This window comes from Centrocercus urophasianus, unplaced genomic scaffold (genome assembly GCF_019232065.1).
Source record: "Centrocercus urophasianus isolate 14NV4802_14NV808 unplaced genomic scaffold, USGS_Curo_1.0 seq_10, whole genome shotgun sequence".
NCBI lineage: Eukaryota > Metazoa > Chordata > Aves > Galliformes > Phasianidae > Centrocercus > Centrocercus urophasianus.
In genome coordinates this window covers 82,337,945-82,364,753 of record NW_024884142.1, presented here as the reverse complement: position 1 = coordinate 82,364,753, position 26,809 = coordinate 82,337,945, and the positions used below count along the sequence as shown (strand labels likewise).

Genomic DNA, 26,809 nt, shown 5'->3' with positions numbered 1-26,809 from the left:
TTGATTTATTCAGATCATTAACAAATAAAAAGTTCAGAAGCTTCCTCAAGCAGAAAACAAGAAGAAAGGGTTTTTCCTGAAGAAATAGTTAAAAATAGGACACTTAGAGGAAGTAAAGTTCATTAAGTGCTAAGTAGTGGCTACAATGACGAAGAGAAGAGCTTTTCCTTTTGTAATCTATACATTTATTTAGCACTGTGTCTTCTTGCTCCTTATCAAGTTGCAAAAGCAGTGTTTATCTGGCTGAGGGAAAGGTCTCCCTTTCTGTAGTGACGTTAACACGTAGCTCATCAAATATAACAGAGTCAAGAGTTTTAAACAGACAGTGCCAGCCAACAAAGTACAACATTTGACAGCATTATTTGCCTTTTATATGCTCTTTCCACTGTTTGAAGTGATATGCCATTTTCAAGACACATTCCACAGTATTATGCAACAGCTTTCTTACTTTTTAATGGATATACTATTTTTAATGTGTCAAGTTTTGCAGAAAGCATTTTAGTATTTCATTCAGCATATACCATTAATAAATTATTTGTTCCCCTCCCTCCTCCAGCTGCACTTAGCATAGGGAAATGGTCTACTGACATACAGTATAAAAGATATTTTCAACTGGCACACTCTACAGACGCTTCCATCACCAGACAAAGCACCAGGAGGGCACTGTCACTTCGTTGACAGTCTGGCAGCGTGAAGCATGCTAGGCAGCAGTTTCATCACAAATCACCCTTTGGTGAAAAGACTTACACACACATAGCAGCCAGTTGCCGTAAAAACAAGCTAGCACCCTGCACAATGGTGAGTCCTGTTAAAAGTGTTTGCTTTTGGCATGATTGGTCCAGCGTCCTTCAGTTAGAATGTCCAAGGATTTGGGACACCCGAAGGAAGAAAGTTGGTGTTGTTCTGTGCCAGAGAAAATTGTCCACTTGACCTGAGTTTGTTCCGAGGGCGAGCGCATCTCTCATTTCACCAGATCTGCCCATTCTATGAGGGCAAAAAATGGATGGGATTTGATGTCTTCAACACCAGCAACGCCAGCACCAAGACGCTCCGCAGGATTAAACTGCAAAAGCTTGATATAAAAAAAAAAAATATATATATATATATATATATGATTCAGTGAGTAAGAACAAAAACAACAGCTTAAAAGTTCGGTAAAGGTCTAAGGTAAAGGATATCCCACCGTTTTCCTGCTCTTTGAGTTACTTTCAAGAGTGTGAAGCATACTTGAAATTCCTAAAATGCAGTAAATGGAAGACTCTCTTTTCCTTGAGTCTCAGTGATACAGTCTTCAGAGAGTACTGATCACAGCATGCAATACCCTGAAGCACTGTACACTGGGACTTCATTTTAAGCATAACCTCGTTTTCAAAAAGAGAACAGCAGCCAGAGCCTACATCTGTAGAACTCTGGCCACTGCATTTGCTTCATGTTAACCTTTGCTCACACCACTGCAATAAGGCTACATCAGGGACGCTGGTCTGTAACTTTCCATTTCATGAGTTGACAGTTGTTCCTAAAATATGGCAGTCAGGTCTCTGTTTCTTTAAATTAAAAAAAAAAAAAAAAAGTTTTGAAGAGTTCTACAAATGCATTAAGATTGAATAATCAAAATCCCAGCGGTTAAAAAAGAAAACAAAACAAACAAAACAACAGCATAAGGGCTCCATGGAAATTTCCTGAGATTCAGCACCTCATTCCCTTTCTAGTCGTACATCACATGCTGAATTCATGTGCAAAGGAAATCACAATATTTACATCTGTTTAAAGATATCAATCCACATAAAAGGGAATGCAAAGGTAACACTCTGAAGATATTAATAAAGACACACAAAAATATTTTGCACTTCCAGAGAATTGTTTATCCTCTATTCAATTACACTCAGTACAAAGGCACGATTTCTTTCTTGCTCTTTCTGCAATAGCTAATAGGATAACTTCTCCCAGTTGTCTCCTGGAACAACATGTACTCATATCTTAATGCACTCAACATCTAAGTGAGTCTACTTCAATAAACACATGAATTTACACATTCTAAGATAGCTTTGCTATTTGCAATTGTAATGTCACATAGTAAAGGTAACTTGGTGACAGTGAATGGTGCTGCTCTGAGATCTTCCACAAGACAGCACAAGCTGCCACTGTCCCTCTGCCTTCTGCTGAACTGTAACTCTGTGTAGCTGAACACTGAGCCCAGAGAGTTATTCTGTGATGCTTTGACCTTGGCAGTATAGGGAAGGAAAGTCACAGTGACAAATTGCTATCCATGCCAAGAGAGCTTTCTTCCTTTTCCTGACAAGGCTTCCTCAACAAATGAATGGCAGCTTCCTTGGATAGTCACACAACAAAAATGTGATTTACTAGCTCATAGAGCTGAACCTCCACCTGACACGTCACCAGCCTGCATCAGAAGGCTTAACCTAACAGGCACTAGGGTGACTGTCCTCTGAACAGATTACGGTCTTGCAATATATCTGAAAGTGACAGATGTATCTCTTCCACTTACATTCCAAGTGGCAAAAAAGCCACTCTTTGGCATATATGAAAGCAGGCAACACATTAGTCTGCACAGTCTCCATGTATTGGCAGGGAAAAGTGAACTGGATGACTTTGTTTGTCTTCATTTTCAGTATTAGAAGGGAAGAATTCCCTTCATTGAGCTGGTATTGCTTTTCTTTATCCATTTAGGTCACGTTGCACTTGTAGGTGAGGGCAAAAGTTTGCCACCATCTAACAAAATAAATGCAGGTTCAACAAAAATGGGATTTTTCTTTCATCACTCCCCTTCCTATCCTTGCCAAAAACACAGAAATGCATGTGAAAGCGCTTTCAGATCTGGAGGTTCAAACTTCGGGTTGCCTGTCCACTCATCATTCAACACTAACAGTGCAGAAATCAGTCACTAGGGCTTTTGACTTGCTGAATATTCAAAAAGTTCTTCCTTCATTTTCTTCAGAAACTATTTACTTCCGTTCAGATCTTCATCTAAGAGATGTCATTTTGTACATATTCACTAGCCAGATACTCTCCACTCAAAGCTGAACACCACAGCTTACGCCTATTATTTATTCAGCTCAAATGGAATAGGTCTGATCCAGGCCCCATTTGCACAGATAGGTCAAAATTAACTACAGGGAGGAAGACAGTGTTACCTGAAATTCAAGACTCTACACAGACAAGTTATTTATTTTCCTCAGTTGTGACAACTTAAATCTAATTAGTTTGAAAATATGTGGTATAGCACTCTGGAAGTTTGTCTGTATTTTAAAATTTCCCATTTAGCTTTTTGCCTAACCTAAGAGTTATCTTCCTCTTAAAGAAGTCAGACTATTCACATTTGGAAGTCCTTCACCCAGGATTTCCTGAAGCACAGCAAATTTTCAACTCGATTTTCAACAAGTGGTTGACACTTCAAATCATTGCCTTACGAGTTTCATGGCACTTTGAGCCATCTTGTTGATCGGCTTCAATATTTTCGAGTTTAATTCACTTCATCACAAACATTTCCAATAACAGCTAGGACAGAATTCCTAAAATGGCCACATATCACCAATAGGTGTTGCCAAAGCACCCAATATTGACCAAACTTGTTCTTTGGAGAAACAGCAGAGCACTCTGTTTTTATGCTTCTGTGAAGCACCAGGAAGCAGAAGTCAAGTTTCCAGATGCAATAAACCAGTCAGGCAAAAATCATCAGTTGCTGACAAAAGACCCATCCACATTCCTATCAGCAGCTTTTTCTTTTTACAGTAATTTCCACAGGAACAGCTCAGGTATATAAGTATTCATCTAGACTGCACATGTACCCATAGAAAATAATTTTTCCCCCACAGTCACCTGCTGAATCAGCGACCTGGCTTCCTTTGATACATGGTCTGGTATACTTAAAGAAGTATGAGTGTTTATTCCTGATGGATGGCACTCGACCAGGGTCTGGAAAAAAAGTCAGATACATTTATTAACTCAAAAAAATGTAGTGCTGGATTATCTTCTAGTATACATGTCAATTAACACACACGGCTAAAATGCCAGTGCTTCCTAGTTTGAAATATTGGTTCTGAAGGGAACCACTACAGATACTGAAGTACCCCTAGAGATTTGCCATTAGAACATTTACATCATAATGCTCTTGCTCTATTGCTCAAACTTGAAAAGTTTTGGAGTTTGGTGAACTTCGCTTTCTTCACATGGAACTGCCAAATAGCCACTATTTTTCAATTTGGCTGAGCACCCTGTCTTCACATACTGAAATCAGCATTCTTTAGAGGTGCTGGTATCTTCCTGTCTCAGTGTAAGATAATTTTGCATTACCACACCAGTGTGAGACCTCCCAGTGCAGGCAATCCATCAAGAGAGTCTGCTCAGGCTTGAATTAATATGTCACTGCAACACACAACATTTAGACTATCCCAGAGAATAGTGCTGAAACAAAGATATCTGTCAGGGCAAAAAAAGTATTAAATGTTCAGGAGGGATATCAGAGAGCTTCGATTTTACTGTGGTTGAGAGAACAGCATTGGTTTTGGCTATTTTTTCAGTCCTGAACTTGATGCAACTTTATGAAGTTATTCTGAAGCTTGAGCATGCTTAATTTCTCTGGCCATGAAGACATAGCAGATCAAGGATACTCTGCTATACAAAGACATACATCTGCGTACAAGAAAGAAGAAAATCAAAACTGGGCAAACCACTTGTGAGAAACTATTGGCCAGCATGCCTGTTTTATAATGCAGCTTGTCCCCTACCTTCCCTGTGAGCAGTTCAAAAAGAATGGCACCCAGGCTCCACCAGTCACAGGCTTCTGTCTCTTCTAGGATAGCTCCAACCTCTAAACATGAGACATTTCAATTAATATTAAAAAGGTCAGTTACACCTTCAGAATTAACATATATTTACAAGGTGACTGTTTAATGCTGACAGAACATATACTAAATACCACAGAGCTTTCATTACGCCTGCAATTTAGTTAGCCCTTTAGCCACCTACAGATTGCATTGTTCAAACACAGCAACACTACACATTTCATGCATAATTTGCTTTTTCCTTGCACACACAGGCATTTTCAAGACTTTTAGGAATTATGGTTAGGATTCTGCTACACTGAAACTGGACAGTGACAGGTGGTAAAGCAAAACACATTTACAGAATTTACTCTGGTTAGAAGAGCTAGACTGGCAAGTTTGACCTGAGGCATCCATAAAAGCAATACAAGAGAGTTTATAATCGCCAACTGCACGCTTTAATTTTGTCTTGGAGGGCAGGATTCATCTCATGGCCAACCCATAGTCTGTGCTGTGAACACCATAGCAGGCTGTTCACAACAGCCTCCTGTCTGCTGAGAACTAGATGGAGACGCTAAATCTACTCCGCATAGCCTAGACATGGGCAGTAATTGCACTGCTACAGCTCAGCCCGAGCTCACCTTAGCTACCTAGGAATAAAAAGTTTTCCCTAGCAACCAGCAAGAATCCAGTGCCATCTTTTGCTGTCCACGATCCAGCAGTAGCGGAGAGGTGAGGTGGGACTTGTGTCAGCCATTGTGTGTATAAGAGCATGATGCACGCAGCAAACTTGGCCTTCAATGACTCAGGCTTTAAACTGCAAAAAATATTAAATACAAACACGCCACACAGTCTGCTCTGTATCAGTCAGAAAAACAGATTGTAAAGAAGATGAAACCTTCATTTTGACTGTCAAAGATGCAGAAGCTGTACTAAAACAGATTTGGTGGCAAAAGGCACACCAGATTCCCAACAAAGGACACCAATTAGCATACAGTCACACAGCCATTCCTGTGAAAAGCATAAAGGCTCTTTAGAAAAATCCTGCTCATCACTTTATGGAGCTTACTGTGAACGTGGCCAAGGAGAGCTACAGATGAGTCAGACTCCAGCATCAGGGAAAGGAACATCATCATCCCAGAGCTTCCCTAGTGGTGTACACACTGAGCAGGGGGTGTGCAGAAAGCTCCCTTTGGGGGAGATGCTCAGGACCTCAAAGGATGAGCCTGAGGTCACTGCTGCAAGAGGCCAGAACGATGGATCACACGTGCTTCTTTAGGCAGGACATCACTCATGGCGAAGTTTTTTGTACAGTTAATAGCATTTATCTCTCCAGTATATCACTGTAAGGGTGCCATATGTTGGCATTTATCCCACTCCTTACAGACTAATACTTCTATCAGTATTGAGGAACACTTACAAAGATATAACGGCAGTCACATGACAAACTTATTGGTTTAACTGTATTTCATACAGTTTTAAGATCATGTTTTAAGATCCCAGGCATGTATCTAAAGAATCTCAATGTAAGTTGAGACAACTTATACGAAAATAAAAATCTGCTCCTACAAGTTAATTTTATTTAAGAAAGAGAAATCTTCGTGACATTTGTCATGCGAGAAAAGAAGGGAAAAAAACCCCTCAGGCCTTTCTATGTTAAATGCGTGGTAAAAGGTTTTTATAGCATCTCCCAGTAACACCTATATGGTAGAAATGCCTTTCCAGTCTGGCCGTGATTTCCTAGTGCTAAATGATCCAATGCTGTACATTCAAAAATAGCATAATATGTAAACTAAAATCTAAAGACAAACACTTCAGGCAGCTTTAGAGTTTTCTTTTCTTTATGTCTTCCAAACAAATGGATGTTTTTATTATAAGTTCAATTCCGGAATCATTTGAGGATAAGGACAGCTAAGCCAAGAGTTACTTACAACTGATTACTACTTCCTCAACTCCCATACTGCCAGTAACTTCCCCATATCGACATACCTTAAATCTTAGCATAATGCCCCAAAAGCAGGTAGTCTATTCCTCCCCAGTGACACTGAAGGAACCTTAGAACTAACATTTAAAGGGGATGGACCTCTTGAAAAAGTCTAAAATAAATACATAAATAAATAAATAAGCCTCAGCCACAAGTGAAAAAAAATTGTCCTTCTGATCACAGAGAAGAAATATTATAGAAAATTCATTTCTAATTTTTGGTCTTATATCCTTTCATGTTGGCAGTTGCAGGTGCTGAAGGTTCTTTGAAGCATCAAACTTACAGGTCACTCTTCACAGAAACACACTGTGTGTCACAAGAAGTTGATGTAACCCTACTTCACTGATCAAGCAAATGGACACAAAGCAAGAGTCAAGAAGTAAACTAGAGTCTGTTTCTCCAAAATCCAAACTCATACTTTTAACCACAGAAGCACTTCCACTATCCACCAAGCCAAAATAAACATCACTACAGAACTCTTGCAAGAAGAGCACTGAATTCTTCCATCCCTCTTATCTGTGACAAAACAACAGAATTAGGATAAAAAGAGAATGGCCAAACTGTGCAGGCTGAGATGTATGGAAAGTCTCTGGCTGGGTTCTCATACACAGAACAGAAATGGGTCTGTGATAAGTCATCTAAACCAACACAGGAGAGAACATGGAAAATTCAGCTGAGAGGAACATCTAAATACCCTTTTTACAAAAACTAAACGTTAGCTCCACTTTTCTCCCACTGTCTGCTGTCCTGCTGCTTTCCCTAGGTCCCACAGTTTCCTTACTTTGGACTAACATGAATGTTTTCCTTAAAAATAAAAACACAAAAATCAATGTGAATACTACAGATAAACATGTGTTGTTTACATTCCCTTACTTTGAACAGGTCACATTACTTCTGATGCAGTACACCAATCGTAAGTTCAGGATATCACATCAATATTACTGCATTTTATCTCAACTGCACATCATGGGAAAATTTAGAAACTATAGATTATGAAGTGCTTTCAAGTGATAGAGTAGCCAGCTAATGTAATATACCACACAGGGCATATGCTTTTTTTAAAGCTCTAATGTCGCAATAAATCTGAACTACAATATCTGCCTTCACTAAGAAAACATTTTCATCTCAATCCATCAGCAAAGTAATTTAAACAATAAATGGTGGTGACCCATAAGCCTAAGTGAAGAACATGGGGATATTTGTGCCAATTCTTTACTTCATGAACCTTGAAATCAAGGACCTTGTCCACATTTGTACAAACATAAACATGCGCACACACATGCGTAGTGTTGGTGTTTCTAGGACTAACGCCATAATATCTGCAGAAAAAAAATATTCTTATTTTCAAATACAAGATCCTTTTGAACTGAATAAACAAAAAGCAAGGTGAGAAAATAAAATCAGTAGCTTTACCAATTTTATTCAACTTTATTAAAAACTTCCTTCTCTTCCTTTCCCAGCATATGTCCATACAGTAGCTAGCACCAACTAGCACACTTGCTCAATTCCAGCACAGAAACAACAGTAACAGCAGTCGTTGGGCTAAACTGAAGGGAAGATTTGTAAGATGCTAACAGATTCAGACTGAGGCAGATGGTTCAGGTAAACAGCTTCTCTACCCAGCACTGTCCCTCTAGAGAACTGGCGAACTCAACTGAAAGGCTTTTTTTTTTTTTTTTAGTGTTTCCATACTTATCTCAATATTTGCACCTCACTTCCTGATACGGGATCTGTAGTTGACAACATGCTGTGCTTTCAAACAGAAGTGCCAATTCCAAAGTAGAAGAGCAGAACTTCACATCTTTTGAACACACACACCGTTGATAATATTATTAACAGTGACGCTGATATTCTTTATACTGGACCTTAATCCAAAATACATCCTTTCATTCTGAAGGATTTCAAAGGCTTTTACAACTATCCCTCAAATATATTCTCCTAAGAATTGTTTCTTCCAGGGCTCCTGATGAGCTCACACAGACACTAAAAAAAAAGAAGCCAGGCTTAAAGCTAGTCAAGTGGACTTGGAAATGCACTGTGCAACTGAGGCCCAGCCACTTGCAAACGATAAGGAGCATAAAGTCAATCAAACTTTTCAGGATAAACTGTAACATCCAAAGACGCATCCGAATTAGGAACAAGATCTGAAATCAGTTCATGACAAAACAGGGTCTACACGGAGAAACTGCTTATCCAAACACCTGAGAGTCAGGATTAGCATTGCACTGAGATGGAATTAAGAGGGCAGCATTTGAATCTCGATGGATTGATAAGATTTTCAAAAGCCACGGGATCCCTTTCCCTTATTCCTCATTTCAAGCAGAAACAGCATACCTTCAAGTACTGCTTCTGCACTGATAGGAAAACAAGGGCATCCATCTGAACTGCCATCAGGTGTCTAGAACAGTTAAGGAGGAAATGGACTTGTCCAACACTCTGAAAACACCAGACACAAAATTTTCCCTTCCGCTGCCATTAAGATAAACAGCATTGCATGAAAATCCATTAGAGTCGCTTCAGAAATTCTATTTACCTTACACTCATTTAATTTTAAAAGCTTACTTTTTTATCTTATTTTAATATCTATAAATGTAAAGAAGCATTTGCAGAGAACCAAGGAAAATGAACCCAAGGTAATTTACTCTATGTAGATTCAGTCAGCCAAGATATAAGATATACTCACTAAATAACATATCACGCAAGCAGTCATAATGCTTTGCCTAAAATGCTTTAGCAATTTATAAAGCACAGTACTGAACCATCTACTCTTAAACATAAAAAGTTTATCATGGCCTTTAAACAATAAAGTAGTGAAGCAAGTGCAATGAACATCTGCTAAGATCAAATGAAGTATGAAAATAGGAAGTTTCAGCTTAAAGGTATCAATAACATACGAGCTTCTACATTCCTCTTTGGAAGAAATTTCCTCACGTCATTAACAGAAAAAAAAAAATTAGAAGCAACTCTTGTTTTTTTTTTTTTTTTTTTGTCCTCTTAGCAACCCAAGATGGAATTAAAACTTCCTTTAAAATAATCAGGTGGCCATAGAGACAAAGAAACCTTTTACCACTCCGTTAACAAAAGAAAGCAAACACTGTTTAACCCTTCAGCTATCTCCACTTATTTTCGAAAGGCATCTTCAAGTTTCAGCTCCATTATTAAAACAGCAACAGAAAACAATTGCAGATAAATTACAGTTTCTTCCAGAGTTGTTAGATGTCCTTTATGTCAGCCAGATAAGAAAACTATAAATCAACAGCCTCAGTACATCTCACTGCTTACTAGTTAAAGTCTGCAAAAGCTGAAGGAGAAGGTATTTCAGCTACAACACACAGTGTACTTGCAGCACGCCTGAGTGCCCAGCCACATCGTGTTGTTTTCAGAAAATACCTGCTGCCCTCTCCAAACCTTTGCTTTCAACTACTTTCTCCAGGCTTATGACAGCTTGCTATTTTGGGAGCAGTCAGCTGTTATTGTTCTCTTTGGGACACTCCGGTGTCTTTGGAGAGCTGGACACCCCCAAAGGGTTGCACAGTCGTTACTCCAAGCTTCACAACCATCGTTGCTTTTTCTGCAGCTTCAGACTTTTCCTCCTTATTCACAACAGCCATACAGTCGTCACGTTAATGTTCAGTCCCATTTCCTATTGTCAGAGCTTTTAAAATCAAGAGAGCCTGTCCTTTTACACTTGCTGCTCTAAATCCATTCATCTGCCCCGTTCCCCGACCCTTTTTTTTCTTTAGGATCATCCTGAAACATTAACGTCACACAAAAAGCTACAACAGAGTCAGAGATAACATCGAGGAAGTCCAGTCTCGCACTAACCGTGAGACCAACCCACCCCTCGACACCTCTCGGGGTCAATGGCACTTTAATCCACCACCGCTATTTTGCTTCTTAAACAGTCTACTCCAAATTAAACCACTGTAATAGAGAACAGCAGAATTTAATGAGTGCTTGCAAATTCCTACTGCAAAACACATACACATAACGTGCAGGTTTTCCAACATCAGCTTTCTATTTGGTAAATAGAGGCAGACCATTTTTTGCTTTCTTCAGTAAATAAAAATTACAGCATTCACTCTGATAATAGCACGCTGGCAATTTTTATTTTAATGCCATATGTTTTAGGTTATCAGCTGCACTTCGCATCTGTATTTTCAATTGTCTACAAGTACACTGTTTGGGAGTATGAAAATCAGGTTGCACACTGAAACACACTGGTCTGCTTGGGGCAAAATCATTTACCTGCAAAGCCTTCCTTTTTTAGCTAGGTTTCCCATTGTGTACAATTAGTACCAGTTTCGATCTAACCAAATACATCACAGATTTCTGTGCAGGCTTCTGCGAAGGCTAGTTTGTGTAAATAAGGCTTGATTATAGCACACAGCTTGTGAAAGCATCTGACTGCATTACTGATGGCCAGTTTTCTACTTACATTTTCAATGACTCTAAGCTTACTTTTCCTACTTGCATTTTCAATGAATCTAAGCTCACTTTGACTTTACAATTTCAACAAATCTCCAGTTTTTAGTAAAAACAATCCAGACAAAATTAATGGTTTGGATAAGAAAGAAAAAAGACTCCAAAGAAAACACAGCTCTGAAATCTCATCCTCTAATAACTCTACAGGGATAAGACAGAACTCGCCTCACTGCTGGAAAGAGAACTTAGTGCAAATAAAACACCTCGTTCACAAATTGCATCCACGTGTTAGGTTAGACCAGCAAGCCACTGTAACATCCTGCTTTACAGGTTAGATTGAAAAAGTACCTAAAGGATTCCTCTTCATGAGTAAATCCTCAACACAATCTGCTTCAGCTGCAAACATGCTCAACTAGTCTGTAGCTCTAGGCAATTCTGTCTTTCTCACAGGTATCAAGCATATTAGGAAGGGGCTCTCTGGGAAAAAAAAAAAGTTACCAATTTTATTTTAAAACTCACAACTATCAAAAACGGAATATAATTACTACTCTTTTTAAAAGGTAACAACACTTTATATTTAAGATCACAAAGATGACAAAACCAATACTTAAGTAACAGAAGGTAATCATTTGCATTTCAAAATTCATCTCTCTTGCTTTTCCCTCAATTAGACCAAAACACGTTGATTCACAGGTTTGTGTGCGCGTTTGTTTCTTTTTTAAACTTATTTACAGCGCAGAATAATGGCCCCCCTGCTAGGCTGGCATTTGCTCAAGTTTCTGTCCCTGTAAATTGAATCTGTTACTGGAATTTTCCCCCTTCAGAATGCCTAGGCACATTAACCAAGAGATAAAGAGATACACGCTGCTGATACTATCAGCCACCGGGTAGGTGGATAATGTGAGGGATTTTCTGTTAGTTTTTCTGGGTGGTTTTTTTTTTTTTTTTTTGAACAAATACATGATAAGAGTTCTCAGGGGGCGCAGAGAGCAAAGGGCTGTTTAAACAGAAGTGAATCATTCTCATCTGATCTGCTAATAACTTTGTATTCAGACATCAGCACACTTTAAAACATTCAGAAAACAAAAGTACTTAAAAGAGAGGAAGGGGAAAAGAAAAAAGAAAAAAAAAAAAAAGCCAACCAAAAAAACCCAGGTGGATCTCACATCTGTCACCTTAACCTCGAGTGCAGCAGAACAGCTCACTTCTGAGCACCTAATTTCTTCTTTAAAAGCAAATGCGTTATTTTTGGCCAACTCCCCCTCAGATTTACTTGAAGCGGTGCTGAGTTTACAGGGATGATTTATAAGCCATCATTTCCCTCGTGGGTTAGAGAAACAACATCTGACTTATCATAGGTGAACAGCGAAGCTTTAGTTTGGCCATCCATCAAAGCAGAGCGCGGGCGCTACTTCCAGGCATCTGCAGATAGCCCCGTTGTCCCGGAGCGGCTCCGGCCCCAGCTCTTAGACTGAGTACAACCACGCAGCGGCGAGCCTTGTGCCGTCGCACAACAGCAGCGCAACGCAGCCCGGCTCTGAGCTCCAAGTGCAACTCCGGAGGTGCGAGTCGCTGCAATGAAACCTCGCCTTCGGCCTGCAGCGCCGTCCTCCAATGGCACAATGCCACCTGCCGCCCCCGGAGGAGAAGTGCAACTTCTCGCAAGACAGCCGGCCCCGCTTGTAATTTATGCACGATGAAAACTGACAATTGCTCTTGCAAACAAAATTAAGTACACTGGCAGCAGGAAATGGAGTGCGGCTATTTAAACTATTTCTTCTCCCATCCTTCTGACACTTCTACGCTTACAGTGTTTGCATTTGTTCTGTTAATTTATACCTACGTCGCATAATCTCTTTTATACACACGCCGTTAACAATTCCTCTCTGCTTTTCATAGGATAACAAGAGCTGAGCGAGCCCCGGCTACTCGCCGCAGAAAGGCTCTGGCCGCTGCCTCTGAACCAGGAGCCCTTCATTGGCTTTAGCAGAGCCCCATCCTCGAGGACCGAAAACCTCCACCACCACCTGCAGACCCATGCAGGGGCACTTCTCTCCTCAAGTCTGAAGAGCTTCAGCATTAATACATATATCCTGACTCCCTCCAGAAACTAGATTCTGACATAGAAGTTGTAGGATTTAAGTTCCACATTTTCCTTCAACCAATAAAGCAACTTAAAACCTAAATATGCCCTCAGGAACTTTGCTGCTCAGTATTATTTACATATCATGTAAAAGAGTAACTCCTGAAACCTTAGCAATTAAAATGATTTCAGACACACTTTTGTGCCTTTCACATAACTCTGCAACACAACTTCTTACCTTTTTTAAACTGAAGATACCACGTAATCTATTTAACTTCCACGTTCTTTTTTTTTTTTTTTTTTTCCTGCCTGTGAAATTTGTTTCTCAACAATTATTGCAGAAAAACAACTGCGTCTCAAAAAGGATCATCATCTGTACTCAGTCTGTAACACCAGACCCTAAAGGACAACGTTTTATCAAAGAGGTCTTCCCTTCCTTGCCTGCTTTTAATGAGACCATTTAAATAACAAAACGTCAAAAGTCTGTTAAATACAGGCTTTCCACACCCAAATCCTACTATCCCGAATTCAGATGAAAACAGACACCAAACTAAACACACAAAGGTAAAATTTTCCAAGCTGAGTTTCACTTGGTTAGAGGTGAAATGAGATGTCAGGTACCCGGAGGCACAGCACCACAGCCCACCGAGCTGCTCGATGCATCAAAACGAGTTGGAGATTCACTTGGAGTTATTTCATTATTCACCGTGTCGCAGTGATGATATAAATCATAGGGCCTGGCTAAGTTTTGTGAAGATCACTTGTTCATCTGTTCCTTCAGCAGGAAAAAGCAAGCTATGAGAAACATTCACAAACAATTCGAAAGAGCAACTGAAGAAGAATAGTATAAAATCCAATTTTCTCAATTTACCTAAGCACTCTGAACTGAGGCACAACTAACTTCAAAGTGGTTAACCCAAGAAGCAGCTTAGGGGCAATGCTGCCATGATCAGGAGGAGACGTGGGTTCCAAGTCATAGGACATTTCCTAAAAGGAAAAATGACCATCCACGTAAGGCTTATTTTCCTGTAACGTAGCAGTGGTGCTGAAGAAAGCCCACTAAGGGGAGCTTTTTTAATTACAGTTGGATGTTTTGCAGCAGCCATAAGAAAGCTACTTTCACCTCAGTTGCACACATTACCTAAGAGCACATACTAAACCTTAACTCAGAATAGAAGGTGTACACAGGTAACAATAAGATCAAATGTGAAAAGCTAACATGGCAATATCAATCCTGCCATCCTGCATCTATCTAACACTTGCACTTGCAGATCTTTGTCTTGCAGCTCACCAGTTACACATGGAACAAAACCAAAAAATCCAGATGGATACCACACCTGTGCTGGGACATGGAAATAAAGATGGCACAGAAAACTTTATTCTTGTATTTGGGGACTTCTAAATATTATTTTGCCTGCTTCCTGAACAATTAATTACAGCAGTTGGCTGGTTGAAGATCAGGGGGGCAAAAAAACCACCTCTCTTTGGATTCTCATTAAAATATGGAAAAATTAGGCTTTGACTTTTACAGATTATTAATGGTGACAAGGTGGGAATAGGCTGTGCTTCCATCTTAAAAGCAGCACAACTTTGTACAGGCCTGGGTTGTGGAGGCAGGAAAACATCTCTTTCTAATGCAACAGAGTGCATACTGGCAAGCAGAACATGTTTCTGTTCCACAGCCACAAGAATTGCTGGGGTTCTCAAATCAAGGGTTCCTCAGTTTCGCTGCTCTTGAACTAAAGTGGGGTGAGGGTAGAACAATAGTAATATCTATAATTCTATATATATAAAATCTATAATTCTGTAATATCTGCCCCTTCCCTTTTGACTTGCACCTGGAGAGCAAAAATTTTATTTACTGTTAATCTCAAGAGCTGGAATTCATTTTTTTGTTGCCATACAACCACCTGTATTCACAAAGAGCAGTTTCACACTGTATTTGAGTGGGGGGGAACCAAGTCACAGAACGAACACCTGCCAAACTAAGTTCACAACTTTTGCCTTGAGTCGTTCACTCAGCTTCAGCTAATTTTTTTCAAGCCCATCTGCACACTCAGCTTGAGGACTATCTGCACACCAAGTTGCAAAGCCTAGCCAGGCCACGCACTCAGCAGAAAGTGTACATTGGCATTTCAAATTCAGAACCAAAAGACGAACTGAAAATCTGAGTAGCATCACTGTAGTTACTTGAACTCTAAAAGCCGTTTCTTTAAGCTACCTATAAAATGTTTAAAATGCAAAGTTATAAGTAACGTATCTGATTATAATTGTCACTACCATTAGACAACTATAATAGCAGAAAATAAATTGGAAAGAGTAAAAGAGGGAGGGATCTGTTTCAAGTGCCATCCTTGCTACAAAAACCCAAGAGATATTGATTTTATCACCCTCGTGATTGATGAAAGCAGTTCTAAGAAAAGAGCTCTCTAAACTATTTCAAAGCCCACTGTAGCTCATCAAAAATGTCAGAGGCATCTCTGAGCCTATTAGGGTTGTGTGTTTCAAACTGCGATACGTTTTTTTTCTATGTTCTTTGCATGTATAAATTGTTGTGCTTTTAAAGCTCATGGTGTCATCTTTTCACTCTGCCCTTTCCCTGTTTGCTCATTCCAGTTATCAGGATGTATTCACACATAACAAACTACTGAAAGAACACACAACATTTTTAAAATTTCCTTAAACAAGGCATTCAATGCAATTACACTTTATGGAAACGCTCTAACAACAACACAGTCAACAATAAAGCAGTTACAAACTCTCTTGCTTTTTAAGATATTCAGGAAAAGAAAATGCTATTGATATTGCATGTTCTTGAGCTCTGTGTTACAAAGGCTCCGTGAGAAAATGAAAGCTGCTTATCTACTTTCCAAGTGAAACATTGTAGGTGATTGTTCTAACCTGGGGCACAGTACATTCTCTCTATGGCATCGCTGTCACAGGAATCTTCAACCTCCCTCCACCTGCTAAAATACGTTAGCTGAATGTGTCCTAAAAACAAAACGACAGGAGAAATCAAAACATTTTTCCCTTCCATTTTCTGCAGAAGTGAACTGTAATTACTCCTTTTGTAGCTAAAAACAGTATCATTAAGAATAATGGCATCATTAAGTACTAGAAGCTATTACTGGGGGTGAATTTGCTGCACTGATAATGAAGCTCTAGACAGGAAATGAAGATACTAATTACAAGATAAAACGCCTACTCAGTTAATTGGAAGCAACAGCGAATAAAAAGAAATGCATTTGCAAAAGTTCCTGACCTCTATCATTCAATAAGATGTTGTTTGGGTTCAAATCGCGGCACACAATTCCTTCTCTATGTAAAGCATCAAGGGCTACAACCATTTCAGCTGCCCATCTTTGAATGCAGTCCTCTGGGATATAAAACCTGGAGGTTATCGCTAATCTTTCATCAAGGTCCTGAAAAATTTGGTGTATATCCTTCTCCCCTGCTACTGCTACTTTGTCTTCCCTCTTTGGTGCTGTCTGTTCACTTTCAGCTGCTGGTAACAAAGACAGGTTTGTTTCCTCTTTCCCAAAGTCTTCAGTTTGATCAGAAAACAGCAACACTGCTTCGTTTCTTATCGTGTCTCTGTCCAAGCTAACATCTTGAGCACCTGAGAGCAGGTTGGAAACAAGCACACTTTCTTCTTTGCTTGTCACGTTTACGGAGCAGGCTGCAGGCCCCTGAAACAGAGCCCCATCTTCTGAACTACCTACCTCTGGTTCAGAAGTAAAAAGGGTCCCGAGAGCTCCCTGAGTGACACCTCTTTGTCCATTCACTTCCCTGGGGGAAGGATCACCCAGTTCTGGTGTCACACGATTTGGCTCTTGATTAAATGCTTTGCACTGCTCTGCAGAACTATTTAATTGTAAGACATCAGGTGTTTCTAGTAATTTTACTTCTAAAACATCCATATCAGTTTTTGTAAACTTGGCAGGCCTTGACACTGCTGCCTCCTCAGTTGTATCAGACATACCAGGTAAGTTTATCAGGAGATCAGGCCTTCCCTCATCAATACTACTCACATCATCGAATGCAGCATCCTTAAACGAGATAACTGGCACGGAGTCGTTTGAACCCCTGCTAACGGTGTCTTGAGCTCTCACACCCATTTTGTTCTCCAGGGCATCCAAGCTTCTGTCATGACCTGGCATAGAGAACAATGGCTTCAAAGGTTCTGATTTCAGGTTATACAATTTTTCTCCCAAATCCAGTCCCAGAAGCTCACTAGCACTATCTTTGCTGTCAATTCTGAAGAGTTCCATGGGGCTCTTCTTTGATTTGGTTAGTGAGTCCAATATTCTAGTAGGACTGGCTATTTCTGATTCACCATCATCAATGAAAAGCTTTAGCTCCTGAGATGGAACATGAGAGCTGAAACTATCACTGCTAACAACAGTGCACTTCTGTAAAGAACTTTTCTCTTTAATATTCAGACTTTGACTCTCCACTTTAACCATAGGCTCCTCATTGAGAGAGCCAGAATCAATTTTTTCTTGCCCATATTCATTACATAACGTTAAGTAACTCGTAGTGCACTCTTCTTCTGAGCTGGATGCTGAGTCCATCCATTTTGAACTCTCTTGTCCATCTTCCTGGTTGCTGCTGTCATCCTGAGAGCTCGGCGTCAGGCTGCTCCTCAGAGGGACCACCTTCAGCATGTTCTCCCCACAGCTTTCTCTGGAATCCGTGCTGCTACCAATGTCTTTAGGGCTGGGCGTCGGCCGCTCAAGAAGAATTTTAGTTGAACTGAATGTTTTGGTTTCGGGAATTTCAAAGCTCTGTTCAGGACTTGTGTTTAAGAATTTACTGACATATGACCACAGTTTTCCTCCTGCAAGAAAAGAAGAGATAGAAGTCTCTTAACATCACTCAGAACAGAATCAGTTTAATGGTGATATAGGAAAATGTCAATATTGACAGAACACACTATCTCCTTAAGCCAATAAAGCAAGTTGGATCTGCTTCCTCAGGAGGAAGTAATTACAGGGACCACAACTTGCTTTCAAGCGGATTTGTATTAATACATAAATATTTAAATAGCTGCATCTGAGATTAAGCTTTTTTTAAAAAATAAAAAAATAAAACCTTCAGTAAAGTCTCATTTCAGAGTCTGTCTCAAGTTGCATGGTGATGACTGCTCTCTCCATCTGCTGTCTCCAAAGAAAGCAAAAACTAGGAAAGATCAAATGGTTTAGGGGTAGCCATCACCAGTTCTGCCTGTTCTGAATCACAGCTTCAAGCTCATAAGCAACATCGGGGAACACGAGACTGAAAACTACTGATCAGCGAGTTCAGTGAGGGGAAGGGAAATACCTCATATTAGTAGGGTATTTTAAGGATATGTTTCTCTTTGAAGAAATTGATTTTTTTTTAGTGAAATACAGATGAATTTCTCCCTTAATGTCAGGCCTTAAGAAAATTCTTTATGCCTTACTGCACTAAGCAAACATTTTCAATATTTTAAGCTATATGGGCAAAACCCGTTTATTCATATCAAAAAAGTTTACTTATATCAAAAACTCTAAACAAAAAAAATACAGCTCCAAAAGTAATCATGAAATTAAAAAAAATACACTCTAAAACTCATTTTCTAAATACCACACATTTATAAGATTACAGTTTACAAACAGAAGTTGGAAAAAAAATGAATCAAGAAGTTACTGCTGCATCTCTTGCATGTGGCAAAGAATTTGTCTTTGAAAAGCTAGAGAGCCACCTTTACTAACTTAAGGAAAAATGCAAAGACAAGATATTTCAGTTTAAAAATTTTATAAAAATTCTAGAAACAGTTCAAACAATCTTTGTAGAAGAAAAGAATAAATATTCAGCCCGCTGGGCACCTGAAAAGTTTTTGGTGTGGTTTTTTTCTTTTTTTACTTCTTTGGGTAAAACAGAGATTTATATTATGTTTTGCCAAAATAGAGTCTTTAATGGTTATTTTTAAACACTCTCCTTATCAGGCAAAATTCCTTTAAAAAGAACAATGAAACAAGAAAGTATTTTTCACTGCCTAGGAGCAGGTTTTATATATTTCCAGGTATTTCAAAACTAAGTTATCAAAGGCAGAAAACCCTTGATACTTTAAAAATGAATTTGAATAATATAATGTGGAGTTTTCTTGCTCTTCATCCCCCTGGCTAAGACAAGACTTCTTTTTAAGGGAAAAAAAATATCTCAGTGGTTGTGGTGAAACTAAATATATAAAAAATACTAAGAGGGAATTCTAACAGCTTGAGTGTAGTTGTAAATATGACCATTTAAATTTATTAGTTCTGCCTACAAGCTACAAATTGATGTATTGGGTCAAAATGACTCTTGCCACTTTCTAAGGCAAGAAAGTATGTCAGGAACAAATGGAAGTGATGCTCATATAGAAGGGAACAAGACCTGCTGTATTCGCCGCTGTGTTACATAAGCATCTCAGATTCACCCAAAGATGTAGAATCACCGAATGAATCTTGAGTTGGAAGGGACCAACAAGGTCAGTGAATCCAACTCTGGGCTCCACACAGACCATCCAGTGTTCAAATCCCGTGCCTTGAAAGTGTTATTCAAATACTCCTCAAACTCCTGCAGCTTCATGCATTCCCTAGTGCCCTGTCTCTGTCACACAGAGCAGAGCTCAGCGCTGCCCTCTGCTCCCTGCGAGCCACCACGAGGCCTCCCCTCAGCTCCTCTGCCCTGGGCTGAGCAAACCCAGGGACCTCAGCCACTCCTCCTCATACCCCTTGTCCTCCAGACCTTTCACCACCTTCACAGATCTCTCTAATAGTTTTACACACTTCTTATACTGTAGTGCCCAAACCTGCATACAGTGCTCAAAGTGAGGCCATATCACGTCTTCAAATACCTACGTGTCATGCCACAACAGCCAGACAAGGTTCAGTGTTGTCTCCCAGCACAGCCAGAGAATCAACTCCTGCCAGTGTCACCAAGCAAGCTGCCTCCTGGGACAGCAATGTACTCCAAGCCTGCTTGGGTACAAGCAAAATAGCTGCATGCATTGGCAAGAGCCAAGCATCCCAGTCCTGTCAGCAGTACCACACAATCAGGACACTGTTTGTCCTTGTGTGAGGGTGGAGTCCACGTGCATCCTTAAGATGAAGAGACTTGCCTCTAATATGACAGCACTGCCGTGCCTTCTGAACACTGCAGTCTCCCTGAGCCTTCTGAATTGTTATTCTTAAAGCCTTTTGGTGCAAAAGAAAGGAGAAAACATTTTTATTTTGTCTGAAAGATTTTCTCCTCTTTTTCACACTTCCAACCAAGACAAAAGCAACAGCACAAAAGTTTAATTATACTAGAAGATTCTGATGGAACAGTATTTTTACAACAATTTTTTTATTCATTATTTCAATTAGATTATTTTAAGTAGACAGTCTTCACAAAATGATTTTTCCCTATGTATTAATTAGGCAAGGAATTACTAAGGGTCTTTTCATACTGAACAATAAAATCTCATTTGAAACTACCCTCCTGCATTATATTCATTAATACAAGCAAATACGATTTCCATCTTCATATTACTAGTATTTATTATCCCAGTACTTTTTGTAAGAAAGCACAAATCTCAGCTTTCAGAAGGTGCTCAGAGAATATGACTGACGAAGACTCACTTTGCATTTTCACAGCATTGCACAGTGCCTGGCGCAACGGCATCTCAGCTTCCAGGAATGGCTTTAAATACAGATATTGTCATGATCAGTTCTTTGTCTATACAAAAATCATTTTTTAATAGAGGTCTGGGTTGAGCTTAGACCCAGGGATTCAGAAAGCTCAATACATTGTTGCTATGGTCTATAGTCACATTCTTTTCCTGCATCGTTACTGGACACCAGGTATGCTTTTGCATGTCACATCTGAAGGTCTCTCACCAAACTAAACACTTCATATCCTATGCTAAGACAGAAAGGAGCTGGACTGTCTGGCAGCATGAAAAGTGAAAGAATTCTCCTCAGCGCTATCTCATTTTTCAAGCACATGCCAAGCTCTTGGTGCAGTTCTTGTCTTCTGCTCCCTCCACCTCACTTAATGCAAGATTTCATTCAGTCTCCACTACATCTTGGCCTCTGCTCAAAGTCTTAGTACAGCTTAAGAAAGGAATCAACTCAAGAAGGATTAAGGAAGGAAAACAGATATGTTGACATCAGCCCTTCAAAATCTAACAGAAAGCTCAATGGAAGAGTCAAAAAGTTCAAAGTGTTTTTTTAAAAATATTTCATTTCGAATACTTTCAGCAAGAATAGGTTTTGCACAAGACAAAAAATATTCTCTATCATTATAGCTTTAAGAAATTCACAACTGTCTACCTGTGAAAAGAGAACTACGACTCATTTTCCATTAGTGAACATGTTATTATCTTACCTTCTTAAGAAAGAAGTTGCTTATTAATAATCACTTGGACTGAGAAATCATAGTGGAAATAACTACTTCCTCCAACTCCAATTTGTAGTTAAATGCAAGTAAATATAAAAAAAAATAAAAATGTTATGTCCAAATATGTTTACACACAAATATTTCAAGACTGGCCTCCTGGTCAAATGGAACTATGTAAATAAATGCTATTCAATAATTGTGTTCTATATGAAAAACAACAATTTCATTCCTTTTTGAAAATGTCCAATCCAGGGTCAAACAAGAGTGATATTTGTATCTGGGTATATAATTATGCCTTTATGAATGACATACTAATAATCTTTCCCCCTCTCCCCATGTGTTGTGTAAGATCAAGAAAACCCATTAGCAAGCCATGCTAATATAGTATCAGGAATCTATAAAAACTAAAATTACAGAAATCAATCCAAACAAGAAAGCTTTGGTCACTGTCAAATAGTCTAATATACTAAATAACTGTAAAAGCTATGATTTTAAGCTAAAGTTTATTAGTATTTAATACGATTTCATAAGTACAGTATTGACATCATTAAGACTTTTTTGTGTTTTTTTTTTTAAACCATAAATAGACACTATAACCAGTCTAGCTCATTCTTTCTAGTTTTACTAGCACACAAAAATCAAAGCTCCTTCTGCAGGTATTAAATATAAAATTACTTGTCAGAAGTGCCTTGTTTCACCATATTTTCAATACTCTGAAGGTAATATTTGTGCTTCAAGAGGTGGAATTGAAGAAGTTAGTGTTAAAAAAAAAGAACAATAGAATTTCAACACAAAGTGATCAAGTGATGAAGCTGGATAGGAATACTGTTAGTTCCACATTTTTTTTTAATATTCTATCAAACACTTCTACAGGTTTTGTTATTAATAGGACTTTGAAGCAGGCACATCAAACAGAAGATACAGAGACTATACTGTACACACCACAAGATAAAAGGAAACCTAACAGATCAGCAAATTTATTCTCCTAACCATGTTTTTGCTCTAGCTGACATGAAAAAAATCATAACCTGATGGTCTTTTCCTCAGCAGGTACTCGGTCACTTACTATTTCAGTTCCACAGCCTGAAAGACTGCCTAAGTGGATGTAATTCAAAAGATTTCATTGGCTTTTGCTAACTTAGCCCATGAGTTTGCACTGAAGGACAATACTGTACATCAATTTCTACAAAACCAGAATGCATTTTCGAGTGTGGTAATCATTGTATTTAGGAAAGTCTACAAAAAGTGAAAGTGAACAGCCTGAGCCCTCAAATAATTGTGATTAAAAAAAAAAAAATTAAAAAAAATTTTTAAAAAAGCACTGTCAGACATCTTTTTGAACAATTCTGCAAAATCGGGCTAAATTCTCTACTTCACTGCATAAAAATTTGTTTACGGCCAGGACTGCCATTCACAAGTTATGTACTTCATGTGAAATAATATTCCAGGAAAAAGAACAACTTTAGAATCTTTTTTCTTAGAATTACTGTCCTTCTTTTCAGTAAAGACATGGCTGCAGCTAAACTTCATCATGTTAATATACAATGACAACATAATTATCTTTGCATAGTTTCTAGACCAAAAGGGAGCCAGACATGCAGACACTATCATGATAAAATAACAATATTTCACAGCAGTCACAATAGCATTGCAGCATACACAGGAACTGGAAGCTAATCTCAACCTAATCTCTAACACGACAATAGTTACAAACTCCAGAGCCTCATACACACAACTGCTTCCACTGCTGCTGGTGAATCTCTGCTACGAAGTTTGCTAGTTTAGGCAAAGCTCCCACTTCCCAAAGCACTTCAAGCAAAAGCTATTATTTCAAAGCAGCCTTCTGAAAAAGTCCCTTGCCAATGACTACATCACCTTTCCTACCCTTTCTGATCTCTGCCAAGTCCTTACAGCTAGAACTGTCTCCTTTCCTAACAACAAATCCAAGCTTTGCAAACCAAAATGCTACCACCCTGTTGTCTACCAATTCCTGCATGCAGCAAGCCTCTTCAGTGTGAAGTTTCTTGAGTGCTCTCCAGATTGATAGGAACTCCACCTTATTTATGCTTAAAGAGATTTGACAGCTTCTAACAGCCACTTAAACTTTGATGTCCCATGGAAGCCCCCCAGCCTATTTTTGAAGCATCTGTTTCTAAAATTTCTGCAGTTCTTAGTGCCAAGAAGAAGCGAGGCCTTGTTAATATCAAATTGGCTCTCTACCACAATAGAACTTGCCAAGTGCCTTCCAACAAAGCTACAAGATAACTTTGCTGACTTTTGTGATTCCAAGGCCCTCTTCAAGCCTCTGACTGCAGTTATGAGAAAAGCCTGTTAGAGGACCCAAGAGCTCACTCACCAATCTGAGTGTGTAACAGCATTATGACTTACTGAAAAAAAAAAAGTCTTCATCTGGAGCAAGAGTTTGGGGTCGAGCTTTCAGAATTCCATACAAAAACCAACAGTGCTGAACTTACTAATGCAGTTAAGGTGTAAGAGCTAGCAAGCTCCTTACCAAATATATAATATCTAACATAACATTTAAACACCCTCTGAATTAGCTGTAATTCAAGCCATCGCCCACTTAAATTAATATTTTACCTGTGAACCACTCAGTGATACTGATAGCATGGCTGACATGAAAGATCACCACAAAACAATATACTTATAAATTAGACAGGCAGTATTTTCCATTGGAACAGAACTACTAAGTATGAATGTAAAGAACATTCACAAAGTGATGGAATAAAGTTTCAGAGATTATCACTTTAAAAGCATTGTCCTAGAAATCTTCATACTTTTTCAAACTTACCTACAAGCACATTTTCTATTTATATTTGGTGTGAGATGGACAAAAAATTTTAAGAGAATATCTTTAGATATTCCTAGTGTTTTTATCCCTGTTTAAAGGATGAGTTCTACTAACAAAGGACTGATGTGTTCGAGACAATCATCAGTGGGTTATTTTTTTTTCCATGTTTTCTCCAGTGCTAGGAAAATCTACAAGACAACTTCAGCATTTCTGCTGAATTGCTTTCCAGCACCGGTCTCCTGGGACATGGTGAAGTACACAGGTCATGCAGTTCCAAAGCAACACAAAATTATTGCTCAATAGGGATTTGGGATCAGGGCCTACACCTGCAATATAATTTTTGTACGTGTTCTTGAGCAATTTACTCATCGATTTTTGCCCCAGTTCTCCCTCTTTAGAACAGAAAACACCACTTATCTTCCTCTCCCCCTTCGTATGTTCAGAGGCCAGTCAATAATTTCATGAATGCAGGGGACTATCCCTAAAGACATTAACCTTGATAATTCCCTGGTCATTAGGAAAAAATACTTACAGCAGTGGGAAAAAAACAGAGGTGAATCCATTTCCAAACAACTTGTTTTTTCAGAAAATGAGGGGAAACTCCTTGCAGTTTATTAGCTTATATTCGAAAGCACCGTCAGTAGCAGCCCTAACCCACATGAAATCCCTTTCTGCCAGCTCACCCAGCCCTCCCCAGTACAGTCTGACAGTCCTGTATCCCTGTAATGCTCCCCGGTTCTTCCCATGTCCCCTTCTCACTGTTCCCCCTTCAGAACTCTCTTCAGAAAGTACTCCTATCTCACCATCTCACCTGCACACTCTCTCCCAGCTCCACCCCAAAATAATTTCTCTCTCTCCTATATTCCCTGTTTGCATGCATGACCCACAGCCAGAGAAAGGCATATGAGCTCTGGCTGCTTCCAAGTATTTGTTTGCTGACTGCCCAGGCAAAATGACAATGCCTGACAGACTCCACCTTCACCGCTGGCAAACCAAGCAGATATCACAGGGTGCCACACAAGACTCTAAGCTGCACAAATAGGATTTAGCAGGCATTTGGTAAATTAAAGATCTTCTCACCACAGAACTCTAAACTTTTGTTACAGACAGCGTTGGTAAGAGCAACACATTCAGGCCAAGAACATTTCTCATGATCAGGTCAAAGATGACTAGAAGAGAGTTACTCTTTTTTAACGAATATACTCCATATACTCCGTCCAAGCATTAAGCTGAGGCTTCTGCTCTTAAATGGAAGAGCTCTGATCATACAACATCTCCATTTTTATCACTGTCATCACACAAAAAAAATTATCACTTTGGGGAGATTATCTTTGTCAACCAATCAAATTAAATTAAGCCTGCCTTTACATTTTTGTTCTCTCCATGTGATCACTACTCCCCCAAATTCCTCTGGTAATACATCCGGTTTTCCATCTGTCTTGTGAAGGGACATTCCCAGGAGAGCAGGTCTTCAAATAGAGAAGAACTATTAGAAACAGTTACATTATTACTGTATCTGGTCTCTAATTCTTTCATTCTGCTAGCCTTAAGGTCAGCTGGTATCTGCCTAGGCTTTGTTGTGCTTTGTTGTTGTTTGAATAGCTACTACTTCTCAAACTGCACATGTTTGAGCTTACATGTAAATTACAGTTCAGATGATGGCTCCTAAATTATTTGGCTGAATCATACAGACCTCAAAAAAGTAGCACTGTACAGAGTCCCAGCATCACCACCAGTACAATAGTGTGAGGTCTTTCTTCATGCAACACTCGTAGCGACAAAATCTTGTCACACATAGCTTAAAAAGTTATTCATGTTTTAAAGCCAACTTTAGCTGGCCTCATGTGACATAAATTGCTCATAAAAATGCTAAAATCTAAGTTATTAGGAGTAAAAACAATAATATTCAATGCAATAAAATTATCTTCTCTCTGCTACATAGCTCCTTCAAGTCATTGTGTCTAAATTGTTAACATTTCCTAAAAAGAGAACTATTAGCAAACCCAAAATTTATATTCTGCACTCATTCTAAATAAATGTGGGCAATTACATTTGAGGAATATTTAAATCCAGGTGTTAGAGGAAAAAAATCAAGATGTAATTATTTTTTGCCACCTGTTCCCCGTACATTTAACAGGAATTTCATAAATAGTTTGAAGGCACTGCTCTGTGGTTCTGCTTTGAACTCCTATGTGATGCCACTAGCTATTTTCTTAAAAATCCAGATCAGAGTAACTATGTAATATTAACTACTAGGCAAATATTTATGGCTTTTTAGCAGACAGTTATTCAACTCTTAGGGGAATGCTTGTCACTTAACCACAAATGTACTTGCCAAAGTT

General features: G+C 39.0%; 1 protein-coding gene across 3 annotated transcripts in view; it reads right to left on the bottom strand.

Moving 5' to 3' along the window:
* Positions 1–162: 162 nt before the first annotated feature.
* RPS6KC1 (ribosomal protein S6 kinase C1) overlaps positions 163–26,809 on the bottom strand; it is a 79,615-nt gene continuing 52,968 nt past the window's right edge. For 2 of the 3 annotated variants that reach the window (XM_042839633.1, XM_042839615.1), the window contains exons 11-15: positions 16,536–18,113; positions 16,175–16,264; positions 4,746–4,828; positions 3,838–3,933; positions 163–1,072 (exon numbers count right to left, since the gene is read on the bottom strand). In XM_042839633.1, the coding sequence (XP_042695567.1) occupies positions 962–1,072; positions 3,838–3,933; positions 4,746–4,828; positions 16,175–16,264; positions 16,536–18,113 (1,958 nt within the window). In that variant the 3' untranslated portion in view covers positions 163–961. The remainder of the gene's footprint in view (positions 1,073–3,837; positions 3,934–4,745; positions 4,829–16,174; positions 16,265–16,535; positions 18,114–26,809) is intronic. The other variant, XM_042839624.1, reaches the window with a different exon arrangement.